This window comes from Dermochelys coriacea, chromosome 17 (genome assembly GCF_009764565.3).
Source record: "Dermochelys coriacea isolate rDerCor1 chromosome 17, rDerCor1.pri.v4, whole genome shotgun sequence".
Lineage (NCBI taxonomy): Eukaryota > Metazoa > Chordata > Testudines > Dermochelyidae > Dermochelys > Dermochelys coriacea.
The window spans coordinates 10,613,702-10,634,152 of record NC_050084.1 but is presented as its reverse complement, the minus strand read 5'-3'; the positions used below and the strand labels follow the sequence as shown (position 1 = coordinate 10,634,152).

Here is a 20,451-nt window from a genome sequence, read left to right as displayed (position 1 = left end):
ATCAGTAGGAGCAGAACTGCTTTACTAAGAAATTGCACATTGGGTGAACTCTGCCAGTTACAGACTTTATTACTAAAGTATTAATTTTGTCTCCATGGCACTCAGAGATCAAGGGGGGTTGGGGACCCATTCTGCAAGGTGATGTCTGAACATATATGAGTAACAAACAGCCCCTGGCCCAAAGGCGTGAGCATGTAATGCCCCAGTCCTGCAACTGGACCCATGTATGCGACCCTGGTACTCACATGGAGCCCCAATTAACTGTAACCGGTTCCACATGGAGGCTGGGATCCGCTTGCACAGATGCAATTGCAGGATCAGGGCCAAAATCTGCAAGTGCTGAATGTTCATTCACTCCCACGCTTTTAAAACAAACGTTGATGTTTAAGTGACCCCTGCCTTGCATAAAGCAGCTCGTCATTTTATTAGCAAAATGCAAAGGAAAAAGATTGCCTACGCCCAGAAAAATGCACTCCGGCTAGAAGGCTGCCATAATCATTTATTTTTAATAGAGTGTGTTTTTTAAAGCTTCATACAAATATCTAATGTGGCTCAAGCTGGGCACACATCAGAGAAAAACATTTAATGAGGCAGTCTGCCCACAAACCAGCAGTATTGTGAATTTCAGAAAATAATTAGCTGCAAATAGTGAGGATTAAACAAACTTCTCTGGGTGTTCACCAAAACATACCGAGCCAAACCCGCCTCTATGCAGAGGGCCAGGAGGAGGCCTACTCACTGCACAAGTGCTGCGTGGGTTTGAACTGACTCTGTGCACTGAGCTGAATATCACCCACGCTGGGTCAGTGCACCTCCATGATACCCCGACCACCCCCCCCCTCCACCAGCTCTACCAACACTGCCATGTGTGCGGCTGCTCAAACGAGCCCGTTACTCACCCTTGGCTCCTTTGGGCAAGGTTAGCTAAAATCCCGGTAGTTGAGATGCCTGAGTAGAAGTGCAGAGAGCAGTCAGAGTGTAACCCATCAGCGACTCTGTTACCTGTCCCCCTCTGTGCCTGATCTGCAGAGGATGGGACAGTCCCACTGAGCGAGTCTTGACTCTTTAGCTCATGCTTTTAGCTCCACTGTGTCAACCAAGATGGAAGCCATCACAGTAGCACCACTGTCAATGCTAGAAAACCCAGACAGGGGAAGCCAGGCAGCCTGAGGCCACGCTGGAGGGGGAAAGAGCAAGCGCTGTGCCTGTAGAAAGGAGTAGCAATTACTGCTTCAGCACCTACTTCCCCCCCAGTCAGAACTGCCATTTGGGACAAATACCCTCTACCACTCATTGCACAACCGTGGCTTCAAAAGCCACAATACAGCCTTAGGCTTGCATTGAGGAATGTGGGGCAAGAGGTCCACGACATCATCCGCAGAGAGGTCTGTGGGAGAAGCCTCACAAACACTACTCACAGTGCAGCTCAATTTAATGGTTCCCTAGGAAGCAAGGGCCCGATCCTCAGTTTGTGTATGGGGACTTAGCTCGTCTGGCATTAATTTCCACATGCTGAGGATCTGGCCCCACGTCTCTCATCATTGCTTCTTGCTGGCAAGTCACCTTGCCCTTTATCTGACAATTTGTCAGATCGAATCCCGTCAGCTGGATGTCACACAACGCGGCTTTGAATGTGAGAGTTGACTTGAGTCTATGGGTTGCGACACAGACTAGACAGGGGCAGGGAGGGGAGGGAGAGAGAAAGGGGTTTTGTTGGGTTTCTCTTTTTTTGTGTGTGAAAAACTTGCATTTTTTAGGTCGCAGGATCAACTCATTGCCAGGAACATCACAGTTCTTATACTGAAGGGAAAATCATATCCTGCCCCTTTACAAGTTGAAACAACCACCAAATGCCTCTGATCCCCACTGCAGTCTTTCTGCACACAGGTGAATTTTATCCACCAGACATTGCACCACTGTTTAGCCAAAATTCTCATCCTTTCAAACAGATGGGCTGTTTCTATGGCCTGGTCTACGCACCGATTTTGTATCAGTCGCACTATGTCAACTAAGGGTGTGATATTTTACCCAAATTAGTTACAGTGGTACAGTCCCTAGTGTGAACTCAGCTCTGTCAGTGAAAAGGTCCCTTAGTTCCCTCCCCACATGGAAATAATTAGACATAGGCACCTTTATACTGCTCTAACAGCATCCAAATTAAAGGAATTGAGAGGCTTTAAGTATATTTATGGCTTAGTCTTCATTACAAAGTTACACTGGCACAGCTTTGTTGGCTAGGAGTGTGGGGGGGGGGGGGGAAATCAACCGCCTAGATAACAGATATGCTGGCAAACCCCTCCTCCCCCTGTAGACATGACTATGCTGAGAGAAGAGTGTCTGTCACCATAGCTAATGCTGTTCAGGGAGGTGATATTACTGGCCGGTATAATTCCTCCATTTGTCAGCATATGTTCTGTCTAAGCCAACATGGCCAGAGTGGCAAAGGCTCCGTAGTATAGACATAGCTCGTATTGTGAGAGTGGTACAGCTTTGGCATTTAGACCTGGTCTAAAACATTTGGTAAACCAGGGTTGGGTTGCTTGTGATCCTGAAAAAAGGAACAGACCCTAAAATGGACTGTTTCATTCCAGAAGCCAACATGTACAATTCCTATGGAGACACTCTTGGGACTTCAGTGAACCAAGAAGTACTTGTCTCTAACAGTAGCTATTAGCTGAGAGCAGTGAAAAATTCAGTGATTTAATAGCTGATTATCTCCCGCAAAAGCCATCATTCAATGAACCTTTGCTGACATTTCATAAATGCTTAAAATATCATTTCTTAGCTGCCGCCCGTGAGGTGATAGAGAAATGAAAACTGTCATGACTTGAAGGCTTCAGAGGCGCACAGAATCAATTTCCTTGCAAGAAATTCATCTCCACAGGCTGTTTGAGGGAACAAGCCTGGCTGACCTAACCCTCCCCTTCAGCCCATCAGCAGACAACTAATTGGATTTCTGACGTAATTGAAGCAAATAACACCAGAGAAGAAGAAAAGCTGTGCATTCCACTAATTTCTGAGTGGAGAAAAAGAAGAGAGGTCTCTTGCTCTCAGTCTGGCCTCTGTTATGTCATATGAGTCCACGTATGTGTGTGTGTATACAGATGTGTGAGAGAGAGAGATCACACAATTAAATAATTTTGCTATGATTAAAAATGTATTCTGAAAAAAAGAATGCCAGATATTGGTCTCCATCAAAGTGGGAGTTCAGTCAGAAGTGATATGCAGATGAAATGCTGATAGGCAATGCAAAATGGAAATGATGAGCATGTTAAACGTAACTAGCCCTTAGAACTGATGCTGGAGCTTTGCCATAATAAACTCCAACCCTAAAGCAGGATAACAAGAATGAAACCCATGGTGGTGAATGAATGTCATGGGATGGTCCATCCAGAAAAGAATTATGAAAAGCATCCCACCCCCAACAAAAAACAGCAGAGGTCAATGGAAAATTGAAGCGGATAGCCTCAATTTATTATGGGCCTGATCCTATTGTAGTCTGTAAGAAAAAGATCCCCATTGTCTTTCATGGGCTTTGGATCGGGCCCTAATTTTTCCACAACGATGTAAACTGAAGACGTCATCATTCAATATTTACAGCCCTGTGATTTTCCTCTTTGGGGGAAGGAGGAAGGAACCTTAACTTTTCAAGTCTCAAAAGAGAGAAAAAAAGACTAAGGGTGTTTGAAAATTTTTCATTAAAAAATAATTTTTCTTTTTTGACAGAAAATGGCTTTACAACTGAACCAATTTTCACAAAAATATTTCCATTTTCATTGAAAATTCTCAATAAAAAAAAATGTAAAAATTTGACATTTCTCACCCATGAAAACCTGGAAAAATTGGTTGTTTGGCGGGGGGGTATGAAAACCTGGATATTTTTAAAGAAAAATGTCAATGAAACAAAAAAAATTTTCTTCATTACATTTTTTCCACAAGGAAAAAAAAAAAAAACCCAACAACCACCACCACCACTCTTCCCAACCAGCCCTTAAACAGACCCATCCAGCCCACAGTGTTGGTCTCTAGAACTTCTCTAATGTTCTGTATAGTGTTTTCTGGGGCTTGGTCCATTTTGGTCTTTGATAACCAGCTTCATGAAGCACCCACCGCTTGCCTTGTGATGCTGTTTCACAGGCTAACAGCTTCTTCCCTTAGGATATTTTTCTGATATTCACTCTGAGCTTGATTCTGCATGGTGCTGAACATTCTGGCTCTGTACCAGCAAAGCATCTGAGCAGTCCCACTGGCCTCATGTTCTTACAATTACTGTTAGTTAATATGTAAAATTCCAGACGTTTAAATGCTTTACATTCCCGTAGAGCAGGCAGAGCCAAAGTTCTTAACACCTTGCGAGATCAAGTCTTATTCACTTTCAAGTTTTCTTTAGCCTAACTGCACCCAGTTACTCCTAGTCATATATGCCTTTGTTCCACTTAACCATCTCCTCCCTTGGGCTTTTACACGCTTCACACACAGGGTATTTCCACACAGCAATCGGGAGGCACAGTTGCAGCATGTGTAGGTATACCTGAGCTGGCTTTGATCAAGGCAGAATGCTAAAAATAGCACAGTAGCCCTGTCTCGGTGGGCAGCCAGACTGGCTACACATCTTGAGTACAATCCTATCTGAAAACCTAAGCACACGGTGGGCTAGCCTGTCCTGCTGACGGTGCAGCTGCAGCTACACTGCTATTTTTAGCGTGCTAGCTTGAGCAGAGGGTACGTCCACCCAAGCTGGAAATTATACTTCCAGCCCCAGTGTAGACGTAGTCACAGTTGAACATGGCTTCCCTCTCTCCCTTCATTATCATCTGGTCAAGCTGTAAAACAGACCCTTAACGCTATAGGTATGCGACTACTTCCCTCTTCTCCTTTGTCGTCAAGTCACATTCTCATGAGGTTTCAACAGACCGAGCCGGAAGCCCAGGGTGGGCCTGATATTTTGATCACTAGCAGTGTTGCCTACAACACGGGTCAGGTGCAATAAAAACAACAACGGTAGCTAGCACGTACGCAGCCTTTTGTACGCAGTGTTGTACCGCCGTTAATGGAACAGTGTGTTGGGGTAGAGAAAGTTAAACATACTTTTGCATAGCAGAATTGTTTCTAGAAACCCGAGTCAGTGGCAAACAAACAATTGACACAGCCCCTAGAAATACAATCCTGCACAAGGCAGCAGGAGAGAAACAATTACATCACTCTTGGCACCACAGGAAAAATTCCATAGGGATTTTTTGTTTCAAAGCCATAAACACTGGAACCCAATTTCACTGCCCATTAATTCTGGAAAAAAAAAAATAACCTCTAGTGATGACCTCATTAACTGAATTTCTTTTGGGCCATTTATGGTGGGCATTGCAGGCTCAAACAGCAGGTTCCCAAAGGGGCTTGAGCATATTTTCCCATTAAATAAAGAATAATTGTGCAAGCAATGATTTTAGGGGGAATACAAGAGCAATTAATTACCCATACATCTTATCTCAAACTCAGTGGGAGCATGTCCCAAGTATTGTTGCTTGCATTATAGTAATGCATAGAGGCATCCACTGAGATTGCAGCCCTATTGTGCAAGGCACTGTACATGCATATAGTAAGACAGTCCCTGCCTCAAACAGCTTACAGAAAATAGATAGGACAACCGAAGAGTGGGAAGGAAAAGAGACACAGAGCGTTTAAGTGACTTGCCCAAGACAGTCAGCAGGCCAATGGCAGTGCCAGGATTAGAACCCCAGGTCTTCTGACTCTTACTTCGGTGCCATACCCACTAGGCATCACCAGAATAAGGAATGAGACTTATCTTGTAATGCAATCTGCAAGCAAAGACCACAATACTAGCCGATCCCTTTGCAGGATCAGGGCCCAAGGAAAGGCCTGCATCGAATACAATATATGTATACCAGAAGTATTTGCTGTTACTAACACATCAGTAGCACTAGTTCTTAATTCTCTGGAAACATATCCAGCATCCTTTGTGCAAGACAGAAAGGGCAAAGTCCACAGAAATCACAGTGTACACAGAAAACACTCTTTTCAGGGAATGAGGCAGAGCTAGTGATTTGAGGTTATGAACTTTACACTAGCTGATGCGATGGCCACCGCTGGGCTAGCCCCAGCAAAAATGAAAGTTGTTGATGTTCTGTTTCTGTCTAATGGGCGAGAGCTGTTTTAGGGTAGATTCAATTCACCTTGGCAGATTTGGGATACTTAACAAGAGCGTAAACAATACGAGTTAGGCAAACTGGGCAATTCATCTCACTTCTATCTGACTCAGTGTGCTATTCTGTAAGGTGCTGGGCAACCCATAAGAGTTGTGGGTGCTCATTCTTTTGCAGGAAGTGCTCAGCCCTTTGCAGTTCAGGCCCTGTATTTCCAGCCATAGTTCTTCTGTTCTAAGCTCATTGTTCAAGTTATTATTAAGAGAAGTGTGATGCTTTCTTTGGTCAGTTTCCTGAGGAGCTTCCCTGGAAATGAAAAGGTTGCATTGTCTTGGTGATGCCAATGGACCCAGACATAAAGCATTTATAATGTCCTCAGACATGGAGAGAGGCAACTGTTTGCTTTAACTGACAAACCTCTAGAGTAAAACCCTGGCAAAATGCTCTCGGAATAGTTCTGTCAATGCAGTAATCACACTGGGAAGATTTCCAGCGACTTCAATTGGCTTTGGATCAGGCCCCAAGCTGTGGAGATAGTTAGATTTAAAAAGGAGATGTACTAGTAGCTGCTCTAAGGCTAAACAAGTAACAGGAATGACCATGGACAGATCTAAAGCAAAACTTACTGGCAGAATTCATGGACTAGACAATGGTGGTCAATGGTACTCAGCAAGGCTATCAGACAAAAACGGTTCAAATTTTTCCGAGACGAGATGGTCGCCAATTCATAGATAGTAAAGTGGACACCGTAGTAGTGAGGGTAGATGGAAATCGCATTCAAATCCTAGCTATCAAGAACAAGATGAAAAACTCTGATGAGAGCCGAGACAAGCAGCAATAGTCTAGAGCTAGGAACGTTATTGCTTTAGATCACTGACTCATAAGTGGCAAATGTCAAGGATGTGCTGCAGTCTATCCATAACAAAGAAATCCAGAGGGCATTAGAAATTTACCAGGAGCAAGTGGCTAGCTGTCAACTTAACCAGAGTGACTGGACAGTCTGTCAAGACAAGAAGCAAAGGATGACTTGTGTCCTTAAGCAAGTGTCCCATATGGTGCCGTGGATCCAAATTTGGCCAGGAATAGTCATCATGAAAGAGGAACATGCAATACATTTTGTAACGTGTGTAGTAATAGCACTAGGTTTTTACCCTGTGTATTCCTCATCTGCAAAATAAATTGATAATGCTACTTTTACACCTTTTTGTTGCACTCTATGGCTGTGTCGCCGTTAGCCTCTTTTCTGCAAGACTTTCCAACATTGCTACCACCAGCGAGGCTCCACCGATAGTAGTTTCAGAGAAATGCTATCATAGACCAGCCACCAGTACGTGAACCACTGCCTCATCTAACTTTGCTCAAAGTAGATCTAACTCACACAGTGGCTACAAGACCTGTGGTCACCATAGCCGAGTTACTCTAATGTTCCCACTCTTTTCACCACCAAGAGCCATGATTAGGGCCCTACCAAATTCCCAGTCATAGGATTTTAAAAATTGTACATTTCATAATTTCAGCTATTTAAATCTCAAATTTCGTGGTATTGTAATTGTAGGCTCCTGACCCAAAATGAAGTTGTTAGGGACAGAGGGCAAGATTATTGTAGGGGGGGGTGGGTTGTGGTACTGCTACCCTTACTTTTGTGCTGCCTTCAGAGCTGGGCAGCTGGAGAGCAGCAGCTGCTGGCTGGGAGCCCAGCCTTGAAGGCAGAGTCCTGCCAGCCTCAGTCAACAGCCGCCACTCTCCGGTCACCCAACTCTGAAGGCAGCAGCACAGAAGCAAGGGTGGCATGGTCTGGTATTTTGGAGGGCTGTAGATCCCAAGTATCTCCATCAAAGTCAATGGAGTGACACTAGCGTTACTGATATCAAAAGATGGTTCAGGGATTCTTTTCTGAGAACGGTGCAAGCCAAACAGAGCTTTGTTTCCTGGCTGAGCTGAATATGGCACATCACTTTACAATGCAGTACTAACATGTTTCAGACACCATGTCCTCACTACCATACTAGATACAAGGACATAAACAACTGTATTTACGTACATTTGCACCTTCCATGGTTCTGCACCCTAATAAAGATCAGGGCCTAAGAACCACTGGGTCCTTTCAACAGACATGTGAAAGCTAACAAAATGCATTTGGCAATAGTACCAAGACAAGTCTTTATAAAGGCAGCATTCTAGACACCTTCACATTTCAACTGAGATTTTCCAAGCAGCCTAAGGGAGTTGTGGGGTTCCATGGGATTTGTGCACCTTTGAAAAATCCCATCCCTAGTGAAATTTAAAACAAAGAACTTGTGCCTACCAATAGAAGCACTGGAGAAGCTAAGCAACCCAACTCCATCCTATAACCATTGATGAGCACATCTTTCTAAAAAGCAGGCCCATTTTGTTCAGTGGTACAGCATGACAAGCACATAAAGGTGTAGAAATCTCACAGTGTAAGTGACACATCAATAGATTTAGGCCAGAAAGGTCAGCAGTGGCCGGTGCGGTTGCTTTTTTCCCCTCCAAAACAAAGTTGACAGTTTATAAATTATACAGTACTTGCCTTAAGACAGAGTTAAAAGACAGTAATTGTATTTATTATAATCACTTAGCACATGATTCACCTTGAACTTCAAAGAAAAATAAGCTGTGTATAAAAATAGCTCTGCTGTAGAAAGGAGGATAGCATAGAAAACAGAGATGGAAAAGACCAATTATTCGTCTTACCTAACCATTTCCCCTCCAACCCACCAGTAGCTAATGACCACAGTATATTGAGATCAGACTAGATCATCATCATAATGGTCTCTACTGGCCATAAAGTCTATGGGATGCTGGCTCCATGGAAATTAATGGATCCAGGATTTTATCTTATGAACCTACTTTCTCCTCATGCTTTGTCCAGCTGCAAGTCGTTCAAATGACTAGGCTGCCACCTTTCCTTTGGAGACCTTTCACCCGTCTAATGGATCTCGCCGTCAAGGACATTTTTCCCAAAAATCCTTCCTACGTTTTCTAAAAGTAAAATTCATTCTTGTGCAGAAGCCTGTGCCTCATTCAAGCCCTGCTTTGATGGGATTTAAATCATGCTTATGTCTTGCGATGGGGCCCTTTGCACCCTAAGCGAGCAAGGGACTGTACTTTATTAGTAATTGGACAACAGCTACCAAAAAAAAAAAAAGTGCCCTACAGCTTGGGAATTCGCTCTCCTCCCCTTGTCTAAAATAGCCCAAGGCTAATGAACATCAGGGCATGTTGCAAACATGGGAACTGTAAAGATGGGGAATCAAAGGTGGGAAAGGGATTTGAGTTTAAGTTGCCTAGCTCACTTGTACACCTGCACTCAGGGTGTATTATAAAGTAGTGTCAAAGGGACCTAGAGTATGTGGATGGGCACTTTTTAGCATTTCTATACATCTAAATAAACCAACCGTATTCAGATAAATCCATAAGGGCCAGATTCCGCCACCTTTACTCACGTAAGTAGCAAATCACACTTCAAGCAGTCCCCTCACAATCAAGGGGACTATTCATGGAGTAAGATATCATCCAAAAGGAGTAAGTGTGGCACATTATGATTGTGATTGTCACTCACCACCGTCATCTTAGCCAGCCAATTGGAATCCTTATCTACTACAAGAACACACTACTTAGCAAACCCATATTACTGACCCAAAATTAAAAGGGAACAAATAAATCAGTTTGCACATGCTTGCAAATCAAGGACTTTCACATCTTATTCTATACATATATGCAAAATGTACCAAAAGGCTGGATCATGGACTGGACATAATCAAAGGAAAGACAGTGGTTGAAAAAATGAACTGACATAATAGTTTGTTGGGGAGAGTTAGTACTCTCTTTTTAACTAAACATTGCACACCCCAGTTTTAGACATACAACTTTCCAGAATGGAAATGTTTAGACCACCTTTGTTTAGCTAATAAAACCTGGTTTTGCTGACCTAAGATTTACCTGTCAGTAAGCTTCTTCCAAGCTTGCATACACAGCAGGTAAGATTCTGGATTTGAATGACACTACTGCAAACACACGGACATTAACCAAGTGGCTTGGAATTTACATCAACATAACTGAGAGCAGAATCTGGTCCACTGATTGAAAACCAGAGGGAAAACTAGTTGACCAGAAACCCAAGTTCTCTGGATCTGCAAATATGGTCCCCTATTTAAGAGTTTCACACAAATATGGCTTTATATCAGAGAAAATTCTGATTACTTACTTGATCTTCAGACTGGCGAGCATTTTTTTGTCAATCCTGAAAAAAGAAAAAAGAGTGTTACTAAGTATCCAATGGGCTTTTTGATGTGTCAGACATTCTAGAATGTCTTTTTCCTCATGAACACTGTGTGTTCTTAGGAGACCCAAGGGCTGCTGATAAAATTGACTATCCCGACATTCTCCTTCAGAAGTTTCATTTATCTGGCCGGAGTGAGGTTCATTGGTGCAAAGTCTTGACCATGAACAGCTCATTGAAATCCCAGAACAGAACAAGCTACTCAATTACACCATAAAGCAAGTAACACAATATCCCACACAGCATGAATTGTTTACTGATTGTACTTAATTCAAAAGTATCATTGTACCATTTAACACACTAAACATCACAACTCAGAGCCTTAAACAAATCCTTCCAGCAGTAACAGACAGCAGTAACTTCGTGGATGCACAACTCAATAGTAAAAATAGATTTTCTCTATATTTCTATGGAGAATGAAGGTCCCATTGAGTGACTGTTCCCCAGAACTGATGTTCCTAACCTGTGGTTGGTTGTCATTTCATACCCAGACCAGTAATGGCCCACTTAAGTCCAGCTATATTGATATATATTCTGTAAAGTAGTTCTCCTCATCTGAAAGTCTCAAAGCTCTTTACAAGGGAGGAAAGCATCATTTCATAGGTGGGGAAGCTGGGGCACAAGGAGGTAAAGTGATTTGCCCCAGGTCACTCAACAGGCTAGTGGCAGAGGCAGGAATGGAACCCAGGTCTCATGCAGTCTAGGACCCGGTCTGCAGGACTGGGAGCTTCCCAACAATGTATGTTTTCTCAGGCACTGACTACAAACAGTATGATGCGAGACAAATTCACACTCATAATGGAATGATGAAAGGCAGAGAGACTACATCCTATAGGAGACCCAATCTAGAAAGGTTTATGCTTCAAAAGACCTGTGCATTCTAAGGTTTTGTCCCGTGGGAAGATTAATTTTGTCAGAACTTCTTTTCCCATCTATATTTTAAACATACCAAGAACATTCTATCAAATCCTAGTAACTCTGACCTGCGACTCCACAGCTACTGTGGACAGGTAGCTAGACCAAGTGGAGACAGCAAGACTCCTGAGTTTTATACACAGCTGTCCTATCAATTTGCTATGTTTCCTTGGGATTGTCACTTCTCTGTCCTTCAACGTATGCAGCTGTAACATGGGGCTGATACATACCCCATCATGGCTGTTTGTACGGTGTAAGTAATGTCTGCAAAGTGCTTTGAGATCCACAGACAAAAGGCGACACATTGTATACATACAAGATAGTACTGTCAAATTTTAGCTGGAGTCTGATTCCTAGTGGTTTACGAGATCCCAAGCCATTATCTATTTATTTGGTACTTTTAATAAAAAAGTGTCCATGGAACACTTATTAAAATAATTGTGATGCTATGCTCCATATTCTTTATGAAAATATGCTTATAAAACGAATACAACATAACAGATATACTTTATGCAGGATAGGTCTTGTAAGGTATCATTGGAAAGGTTATGATTTACTGAATGCGATTATCCATTTTGTATGCATCTATCATTTCTGTATCTAAAGTTAGGAATACGGACTATGTAACAATTACAAGTGGATGTATATTGGGGAGACGCCCACCAGACAACAGGCTTTCAGATTTGATGGGGTCATCAGGAAGGACCAATAAAACCATGAAGATACTAATCTCTCTCCCTCCTGGGAGATGTTCGGGGATGCAACTGTGACACTACTAGGTCAGGTGGTCTTGTCACCCGATACTAAACATTATCTGGGACTTCTTGCAACTTTCCACTGAAAGAGAAGGGGAGTCAAGTTTGGGAAACAAAGAATTCTTATGTAAATCTTATTTAAGGGTTGGGAGGAAAGCAAATGGGACGATCCTCTCTATGGCCTGTCTGCCCAAGAAGAAAGACTGCAAAAGACACCTGAAGTGAAGGCAAGGGGGAGTCCAGACTGAGACAGGGGTCCAGTTTGAAAAGAAATATAACTGGAACCCTAAACCACAGAAACTTTGCAACTATCTAAAATAATATTTAGGGTAAGAAACTATATTTTGTAACCTGTTTCTTAAGTATACTGAGTTTAGCTTGTGTATTTTGTTTTATTTGCTCAGTAATCTGCTTTGTTCTGTCTGTTATCGCTTATATTCACTTAAAATTAACCTTTTGTAGTTAATAAACTTATTTTGTTTATAATTAAGCCCAGTTTATGTAATTTATAACTGGAGGGGGAGCCCGCAAGAAGTCGTGCACATCTCTCATCACACTGAGGAAGAGGGCAGATTTTTCTGAGCGTGTGCTGGGCAAATATTTCTATACAATGCAAGACTGTATTATTTTGGGTTTATCTCCCAAAAGGGGTGTGCACGTGAGTACAGGAGGAGTCCTCTCATATAGAGCTGACTTCAGTCTGTGACTGCAGCGGGGTGTGGCCCTACCTGTGTATGTGTGCTGCAAGAGGCCGGAGAGCCTAATTCAGCAAAGCAGTGAGAGGGAACCCAGGCTGGTTGAGCAAGAGAGGCTCAGTGAAACCCCAGTACATCAGGTGGCATCCCAGAAGTGGGGTCCAACCCGTCACAATAATATTAACCTGAATTAAGGCAACTAGTATTAATATCTCAAAATGTAAAATTATGTCTATTGGCAGTGACTGCAAATGGAACATTATTGGTCATGGGGAATTAACCCCATTTATCCAAAAATCATTCTTTTGCAACGTGATCACAAAAAAATATTTAATGCTGTTGAAATACTGTTTCCCATCTACCAGTAACTTTACAGAACTCCTCTCCCACGACTGAACTTCCCCACTGAGTGCATACCACATGGGATAATTATGTAATTCCATAGTATAATTATGTATATTATACTAATATAATTCTAGCACGGGTCCATTGAAGTGGATGGTGTTAACAACAGAGGAGCAAGTTCAGTGGAGTGAGATCAGACCCTTGCTCACACTTTGCAGTCCTATATGTTAGCATTCCATTCTCACGTCTCAAAATAGTTCAACGTAAAGCCTGGTTTAGCCCACATTTCCTTCCCACCTGTTAACTATTGCAAAATACCCATTGCCAGTTATGCTAAATTTAACTTTCCCCCAAACTTTGTGTATACACTTTTGCATTTCCTCCCTTCCTCCAGAGAATATTTCCCAAGTGTTATAAGAGCCTAGTGCAAAGCTGAGTCTTTTCCGTTGCACAAGTTACTTTAACCTTCTTTAAAATCTCCAGATTCAAATTGTTTTCAGAACTCAGGAGAAACCAATCTGCATTTGGTGTGACAGTAATCCAGGCAGGGCCTGCCTGATCAAGGCCTATTGAATTCAATATCAAAACCTCCCACACTACCTTTAATGGGCTTTGGATCATGCCCATCGAGTCCACATTTATTGTAAGACTCCATGCAACAAGGATTCCCCAACGATTTTTAAAAATTCTTTTTTGTCCCTAGCTCGTAGCGTCAAAAATGGCTGAGACTCCGTAGATTTGGATTCTATTTCCCAGACACTGGCTCACTGGGAAACCTTGGGTGACTCGCTCATTTTCTGTGCCTCAGTTTCCCTCCCACCAGTTTCCCTCAGTTTCTGTACCTCAGTTTCCCTACCCACCTTCGTCACATATTTTGAAAGCCCAGACAACAGGCACAATATAAAGGGTTGTTCTTACTCCAGGAGTCCCTACAGTCCAGTCAAAATTCCCCTTTTACAAGGCACATTTCATTACAGCATACAGAGGCTTTGGGATCCTAGGGAAAACGTATTGCAGAGCTGTATAAAACAAATGGACAAGTTATGCCTGTACTCTGTGTCGGGGGGCAATTGGAAGGGGAGGAAGAGTACTGGGAGCCTCTTGTGTCCCAGTGCCCCCATACAGGGTGCAGGCATAGTTAATATGCAAACAGTGGGCAGTTTGTGGCATTCAGCACCTCTGAGGGGCGGGGGGGGGGGGTCTCTAGGTGAGGTGGGGCAAGGTGACAGCCTGGGGCAGAGTGCTCAAGTAAGACTTAAGCCTCTCTTCATGCTACAGGTTAGCCCCCTCAGCCTCCCCCGGACCTCCACCGTCACAGACTCACACAGCTCATGGGAACCCCTGCACTAGTGGGTTGCAGCCCACAGGGCCCAATCTATTGAAGCTAATGGGGCTACGCCCCTGAGTCAGGCTTGCAGGATCAGACCCATGATCTGGAACCTGAGAGCCCTGGCTCCAGGTCTCACTGAAGTTAATGGACATCTCCCCATAGGCTTTAACGGGCTCGTCAGTCATTTAATCATTTTCCCTTAACATCTGCTCAGACTCTCCACTCCCAAAAAGTGGGTATATTTTTTCAAAAATAAAGCATGCTATGAGTTGCACACTCCTGGATTAGCTCCATGCAAGGCAGATTTAAAAAGCATTATTCACTGTTATGTGATAAAGTTGAACCTTAAAGCATATCTTTTGTGTGCAAATTTCTGTTGCCTAAACTTTTTACTGATGCAAATGACCCAAGGGGATTGTGGGTAAATGAGACAGTTAGCTCCTAAAGGATCTGTGCTGAAATATTGATAGACCACACAGCAGAGCTGCACCAAGGGGATTTCATACCAATGCAAGAAGGAAAAGTCTGTTGCTGCTGTTTTGCTTCACAGAAAAACAACTGCACTTAAGGAAACCACAGTTTCAAGGGGACTAAAATTGGGATCTTCACTCTTAATCAGTAGCCTTCACACTTTATACAAGCCTGCTTGTGGTGCAGAAAACCACACCATGTTTTGCAGTGCAAGTACCTTGCCTACAGAACCCCCTAAATCCTAATACACACACACCGGGCCACCCATTGCACAGCAAATACGCAGTGGTTCCGCGGCCAATTGGTCCTTACACAGCCATGGAGACAGAAGCAAGGATGTGTCCCACACTGATGCATGCTTCCCTAGCATTCACTCAGAAGCTTGGCAGCAGCCCTCACTTTCATGATGCAAGAGAAACAGACTGGGGAGAGGAGGGGAGAAAATGGGAGATTCACTTCCAGGCCAGTCTCCACTGGTATCAGCTTGCAAAAAGATCATCGAAATAGTGCTTGCTCACAGCCAGCTCTCCGAGGCAGAGAGCAGGGAAGAGAATGAAAGCGAGTAAGAGCATATCATATGAACCCTGGCTGCTTCTCCCTTTCTGCGAAATGGAAAAATAATAATTCCCCACCTCACAGGATTCCGTTTGTTACGATTTGTTCAGCAATTTGACTCGGTATCACCAGCAGAAACAGAGCAGAGAGCTGTGGTGTAATGGCAAAGAGCCCTGAAGCTGGCCAACAGACATTTATTCTGTGCAAAAAAATATTGCAGACAGAAAAGAAAAATGCATCTGTGTTGGGGCCAGTGTTGGAAATTGTTGAGTGCTCGAAGAGGAGTTCAGGTGTGGCTGAGTAACCTCCCTGATGGTAAATCTCACTCGCGGGGTTCCCACAGAAAGGGTGTGTCTGTCAAGATGTACAGATATGCTACTGTGGTAAGATAAATAGATACAAGTGTTGGGTGAATTAGCAGATCACTTCCTTTCTAGTAAACAAAACACAGAGGCCGCTCTTCCCATGGTTGTCTTTTTAAAACTTAGCATTCAGCCAAATGTCAGCTCTGGAAATCAACAGTATCACATACAATTCATTGAACTACAATGGTTACAGAGAGCCTGATCCTGCGCTACTTACTCCCATTGGCTTCAGAAGCTGCTAGATTTCTCCTGCCACAGTAAATCCTAAAGCCAGATTTTCCCCACATGAGTTTCAGAAGACAGCATCTACATTCATGTACACTGTCATTTGTGTAGATAACAAGACTATCCAGAGTTAGAATCATGAATATTAAGAAAACACACCAGGGTTTCGGAGGGGTTATAAAGCCTTGTGATTCAGCACTTAAGCCAAGGCCTAACTATTGTGGATTAGGAATCTTCCCTGTTGAAGACTCCCATAACTGCCGTCTGCAGCATCGTTAGCATCCTCCTCTCCAGCAGTAGCTGCTGCTGGCTACTGTCAGGGATAAAAATATGAGGCTAGACAGACCCCTGGACTGATCCAGCAGGGCCATTCCAATGTTCTTTCTAAAAATGGCCTGATTCGGTGAAGAGCTGAGCTCCACAGCTCCCAGAGAATTCAGCTTGTGAGGTGCCCCTTAGATTTCTGCACAATGGCATAAGTTGCTGCAATGGCATTAAGTGCGCTCAGGTGGCACTCCAAATTCACCTGGCTGCTCCTCATTAGCTGCAATCTGTTGTAAGAACAGAAAAGTTCACTATCACCTCATGATAGCTCAGTGAAGTTCCCACAAGCAGAGGGAGACATCACACTGCTACGTCAGGGGCTCCTGCAAACCTTATTCTCGGGTCTCATGATTCTTAAAGCTTCCTATTTAATTAAAGTAATGTATTACAATATAGATATATTCAAAGCCCTACTTACTACCCTTACTCCTTTGATTAACCTTTTACTCCACGAGTCCCATTAGAATTCAACCTTAACCTTCCCCTCATACCTTATGGAGCGTATGGATCGGCTAGAGAGTAGCTCCAGTAATGAAGTTACAGAATCTCATGCCCTTAGAATGTAGGGTTGCCAGGTGTCCGGTCAAAAAGGGGACCTGATGGTATCCAGTCAGATCTCCTGACCGGACACCCAATGTCTGGTTACTGCGGGCCGGGGAGGCAAGGAGGCATTGAATCATCACCCGCAACAGCCCCTACTCAGCTGAGGCCGCCTCCTACCTGCATTGGGCAGCTGCAGCTCCCAGCCCCAGCTCTGTAGGCAAGTTGCTCCTGACCCATGCAGGGAATGGGAAAGAGGAGCGAACAGGAGGCAGGGCCTCAGGGGGGAAGGAGAGGTTCTGGCACTCCTGCCGGAGCGTCCAATTTTTAAATATTACAAAGTTGGCAACCCTACAATAGAACAGTGCTCTGTTATGCAACAGATACCATCAGAGGGCTCGATTCTGCATGCTGAGTCATCATATGGACTTCAAGGAGATGCGAGTAAGCACTACTCCGCATGAGTGAGTGATACAACTGGGGCTGAAGGAAGAGGAGTCAAAGGACTCTGATGCACTAAACTCAGGTCTAATCTAGAGTGGCCTAAGCATGTGAAAGATGCTCTTAATGCATAAGCCAAGCATTAGTATTACTGAAGTCTTAATTCTGAACACCTGCCAAGAAGTCATTAACCTTGCTTGCTACATCTTCCAATGATGTATGTAATAGTGGCGTTTCTCTCATCGACTTTATTGGGGGCTTTTCCTATAGCATCCATTCTCCCACACGCCCATCCCAACAAAAGATCTGTAGCCCAGGTTTCACTGTCTGCTAATCAGTGTTTAGCACCTATCCCACATGGATTATGCCCAGATAAGTTTGCAGACGTTCCCCTACTTCTGACAATATCGGAATGAAGGAGACACTGATCCTGATATAGAAACAAAAATCCATAACAACATTATTTAAAATGAATCAGAATTTAGATGGTGACGCAAGCCAGATGGAGACAGGAAACTCGAAGTTACAGCTGATGCTTTGTCCTTCTTTACATGCTGTTGTGAAAGAAAATGCAAAAGTGCAGGGACTACCCTTTGTTTAATTCTATGCTTAGTAAGGTAAGGTATGAAAGGAAATGCAACCTGAACAAGGGCTGAATGATTCAGTAAACTAATGAGGAAATAGAGGTATTTCAGCTCATGGGAGCTGGTTTGAATTTGAGCTAGCTTGTCTGTGATTGAAGTGGTTAACATCGATAGTCTAAGTCAACTGAGTTTGTTGGGACTTCGATCCAGTTCTCCATGGGCAACTGCCAGGCTACCTTAAAACTAGAGCCACGCAAAGCCTAGATTCTTTTTCCATAGGAAATTATGATATTTCAAAGTTTCATCCTTAATCAGAACAAAGTCAACATTTCCTGCAAAACAAAAATTCTATATAATTTTGCTTTGGAAATATCTAAATGACCTTATCAAAGTGCTTTATTTAAACTGTTATTGTATATATAACATACAAATCTAACCAATCACATCAAAACAAAGCACTTGATAATTTTTTGTCAATTTTTTTTTAATAAAAGGAACATTTCAAAAACATTCTGATTTCATCTAATCAGCATTTTCTGACAGAAAACTGCTCCATCAGAAAATTTTTAACCAGCTCTACTTAAAAGCAATATCACACCTGGCACACGTTTAGCGGGCACCCTTGCAGGCTCAGGACTGAATGTGCAATGGAAAGTGAACTATGCTCTCGCCCCTAGAAGTTAGAATGAACGACTTTCGCAGGGTGGCCTGAAGGGAACCTTCTTCTGTCCAAGCTGTATCTGTCCAGTGGATGGGGACAGATCTTAATGACTGGTTTGATGATGAAATTGCCGATACATCCAACAACTGCTGTGGCCTGATCACAACATACCACAGTTGGACTTCTTAGAAGCAGGGAAGAGAGTATTGAATTGTCATCTGGCCAGAAATATCAATCAGTCTTTAAATCAGGAGACAGGTGACAAGTCCAGCACTAGCTAGCAAGGATAAAGCGTACAGCAATCCATCAAGCAGTCATTGACACTCCATCCTGGACTCAGCGTCCATGGTAAATCAGGCAAGATGCCTGGATGCACGTAATACTGTTTAGGAGATGGATTCGAAGTTTATCTCTTGATGGGAAGTGCAATAAACTCTTCCTCCATGTATACTGAAACCACGATACTCTATTTATTAGAAGAAGAAAGGGGAAGAGACAGCGCGACTAAATGGCTGGGTTCACTATAGCATTAGACAGTGCATCCCTGCTACTACAGATTACATACCTAGTGAGGAGCTACTGAAATTCACGCAGATCTCTTTTTGCAATTGTACATTTAAGTGAACAATGTGTTCATGCCAAAAGGTGAATGGACTGTAAAGCACCAAACCACTACGCTAATAGAGGCTGCCCCTGTCAAATCTCAGAAGACTGGGAATCAAAGAAAACCAAGTCCCCCAATCAAAAGCATTCAGATATTCCCCTTCTCACAATGCATAAGGAAGACACTTTCCTTTGCAGATTCTACTTCAAAGCAGGACATTACCAACACCAAAGGGTTTTCCCCTTTAAATTACCGCAGAGAAACCAAAGAGAGAACAAAAAAATCCATCCCCCCCTACCCGTTGCCCCACAAAATGAATGGTATAAATCACCCACCATCCGTAACCTCCAAACGAGACGCTGCGTTTCCTATGAAACATCGTGGCTGCTTGGCCGTGCTCACTCTTCCTAACGTCGCCGGCAATGTCCCCCCGTCCACGGCTGCACTTGTACCTTAGCCCCACTGCTTGAAGTCAAACAGGAAGACAGGGCACTTCTGCAAGTGGGCACTGCCAATGCATGAAGTGTGCTCCCTCCAGCTATTCCGTGCCTTTAGTTTGAGCTCTGGGGGAGAAAAACCACTCTCACCACTTCCTGCAAGTGTGTGCTACATTTCTGAGCAAGCGCTGATTACAGAGGGGGCTTCTCCTTTGGGTCGGCGGCTGTTAACTTGTCTTCTTTAAAACTTCAGTTTCCTTTTTCTCACGCTTTTCAATATAGAGCGCAAGGATCATATGTCTCCTAATAGTGGAGCATACATTTTTGGGCCGCCTGAGGTGAAGCCAAGGTTAATAGCTCACTGTGCCACCAGCCGAGTGAGGCATTTCCATGCCAACTTGTCCTCACGCTGAAATCAGAAGCTTGCTGTTCAAATAAGGCCTGTCAGTTGATGACGGGCTCCTCTTGCGGAAAAACCCTATAGAATTTAACGGAAAAACTACCACCTTGCTGTCGGTTTTCTGGGGCATCCTATGGAATTTAATAGAATTCTAGCATTTTTATAGAATGCTGCAGGACAGTTTAAAAAAAAAATCCCCTATAGAAAGGATCTCACCCCCTGGTATCAAACTCAGTTATAACTGGATCCTCAGCTGGTATGAATCAGAATATCGCTATTGATTTCATCCAACTGAAGATCTGGCCCTATAGATTTGTAAAGATTTAATGGAACCCAATTAAAT

At 43.4% G+C, this 20,451-nt stretch overlaps 1 protein-coding gene across 3 annotated transcripts in view; it reads right to left on the bottom strand.

The window, feature by feature from the left end:
- RAP1GAP2 (RAP1 GTPase activating protein 2) overlaps window positions 1-20,451 on the bottom strand; it is a 294,016-nt gene that overhangs the window by 193,355 nt on the left and 80,210 nt on the right. For 2 of the 3 annotated variants that reach the window (XM_038375286.2, XM_038375287.2), the window contains one exon: window positions 10,387-10,422. In XM_038375286.2, coding sequence (XP_038231214.1) covers window positions 10,387-10,409 — 23 coding nt within the window. In that variant the 5' untranslated portion in view covers window positions 10,410-10,422. Of the gene's footprint in view, window positions 1-10,386; window positions 10,423-19,606; window positions 19,847-20,451 lie in introns of those variants that run through there. The other variant, XM_043499744.1, reaches the window with a different exon arrangement.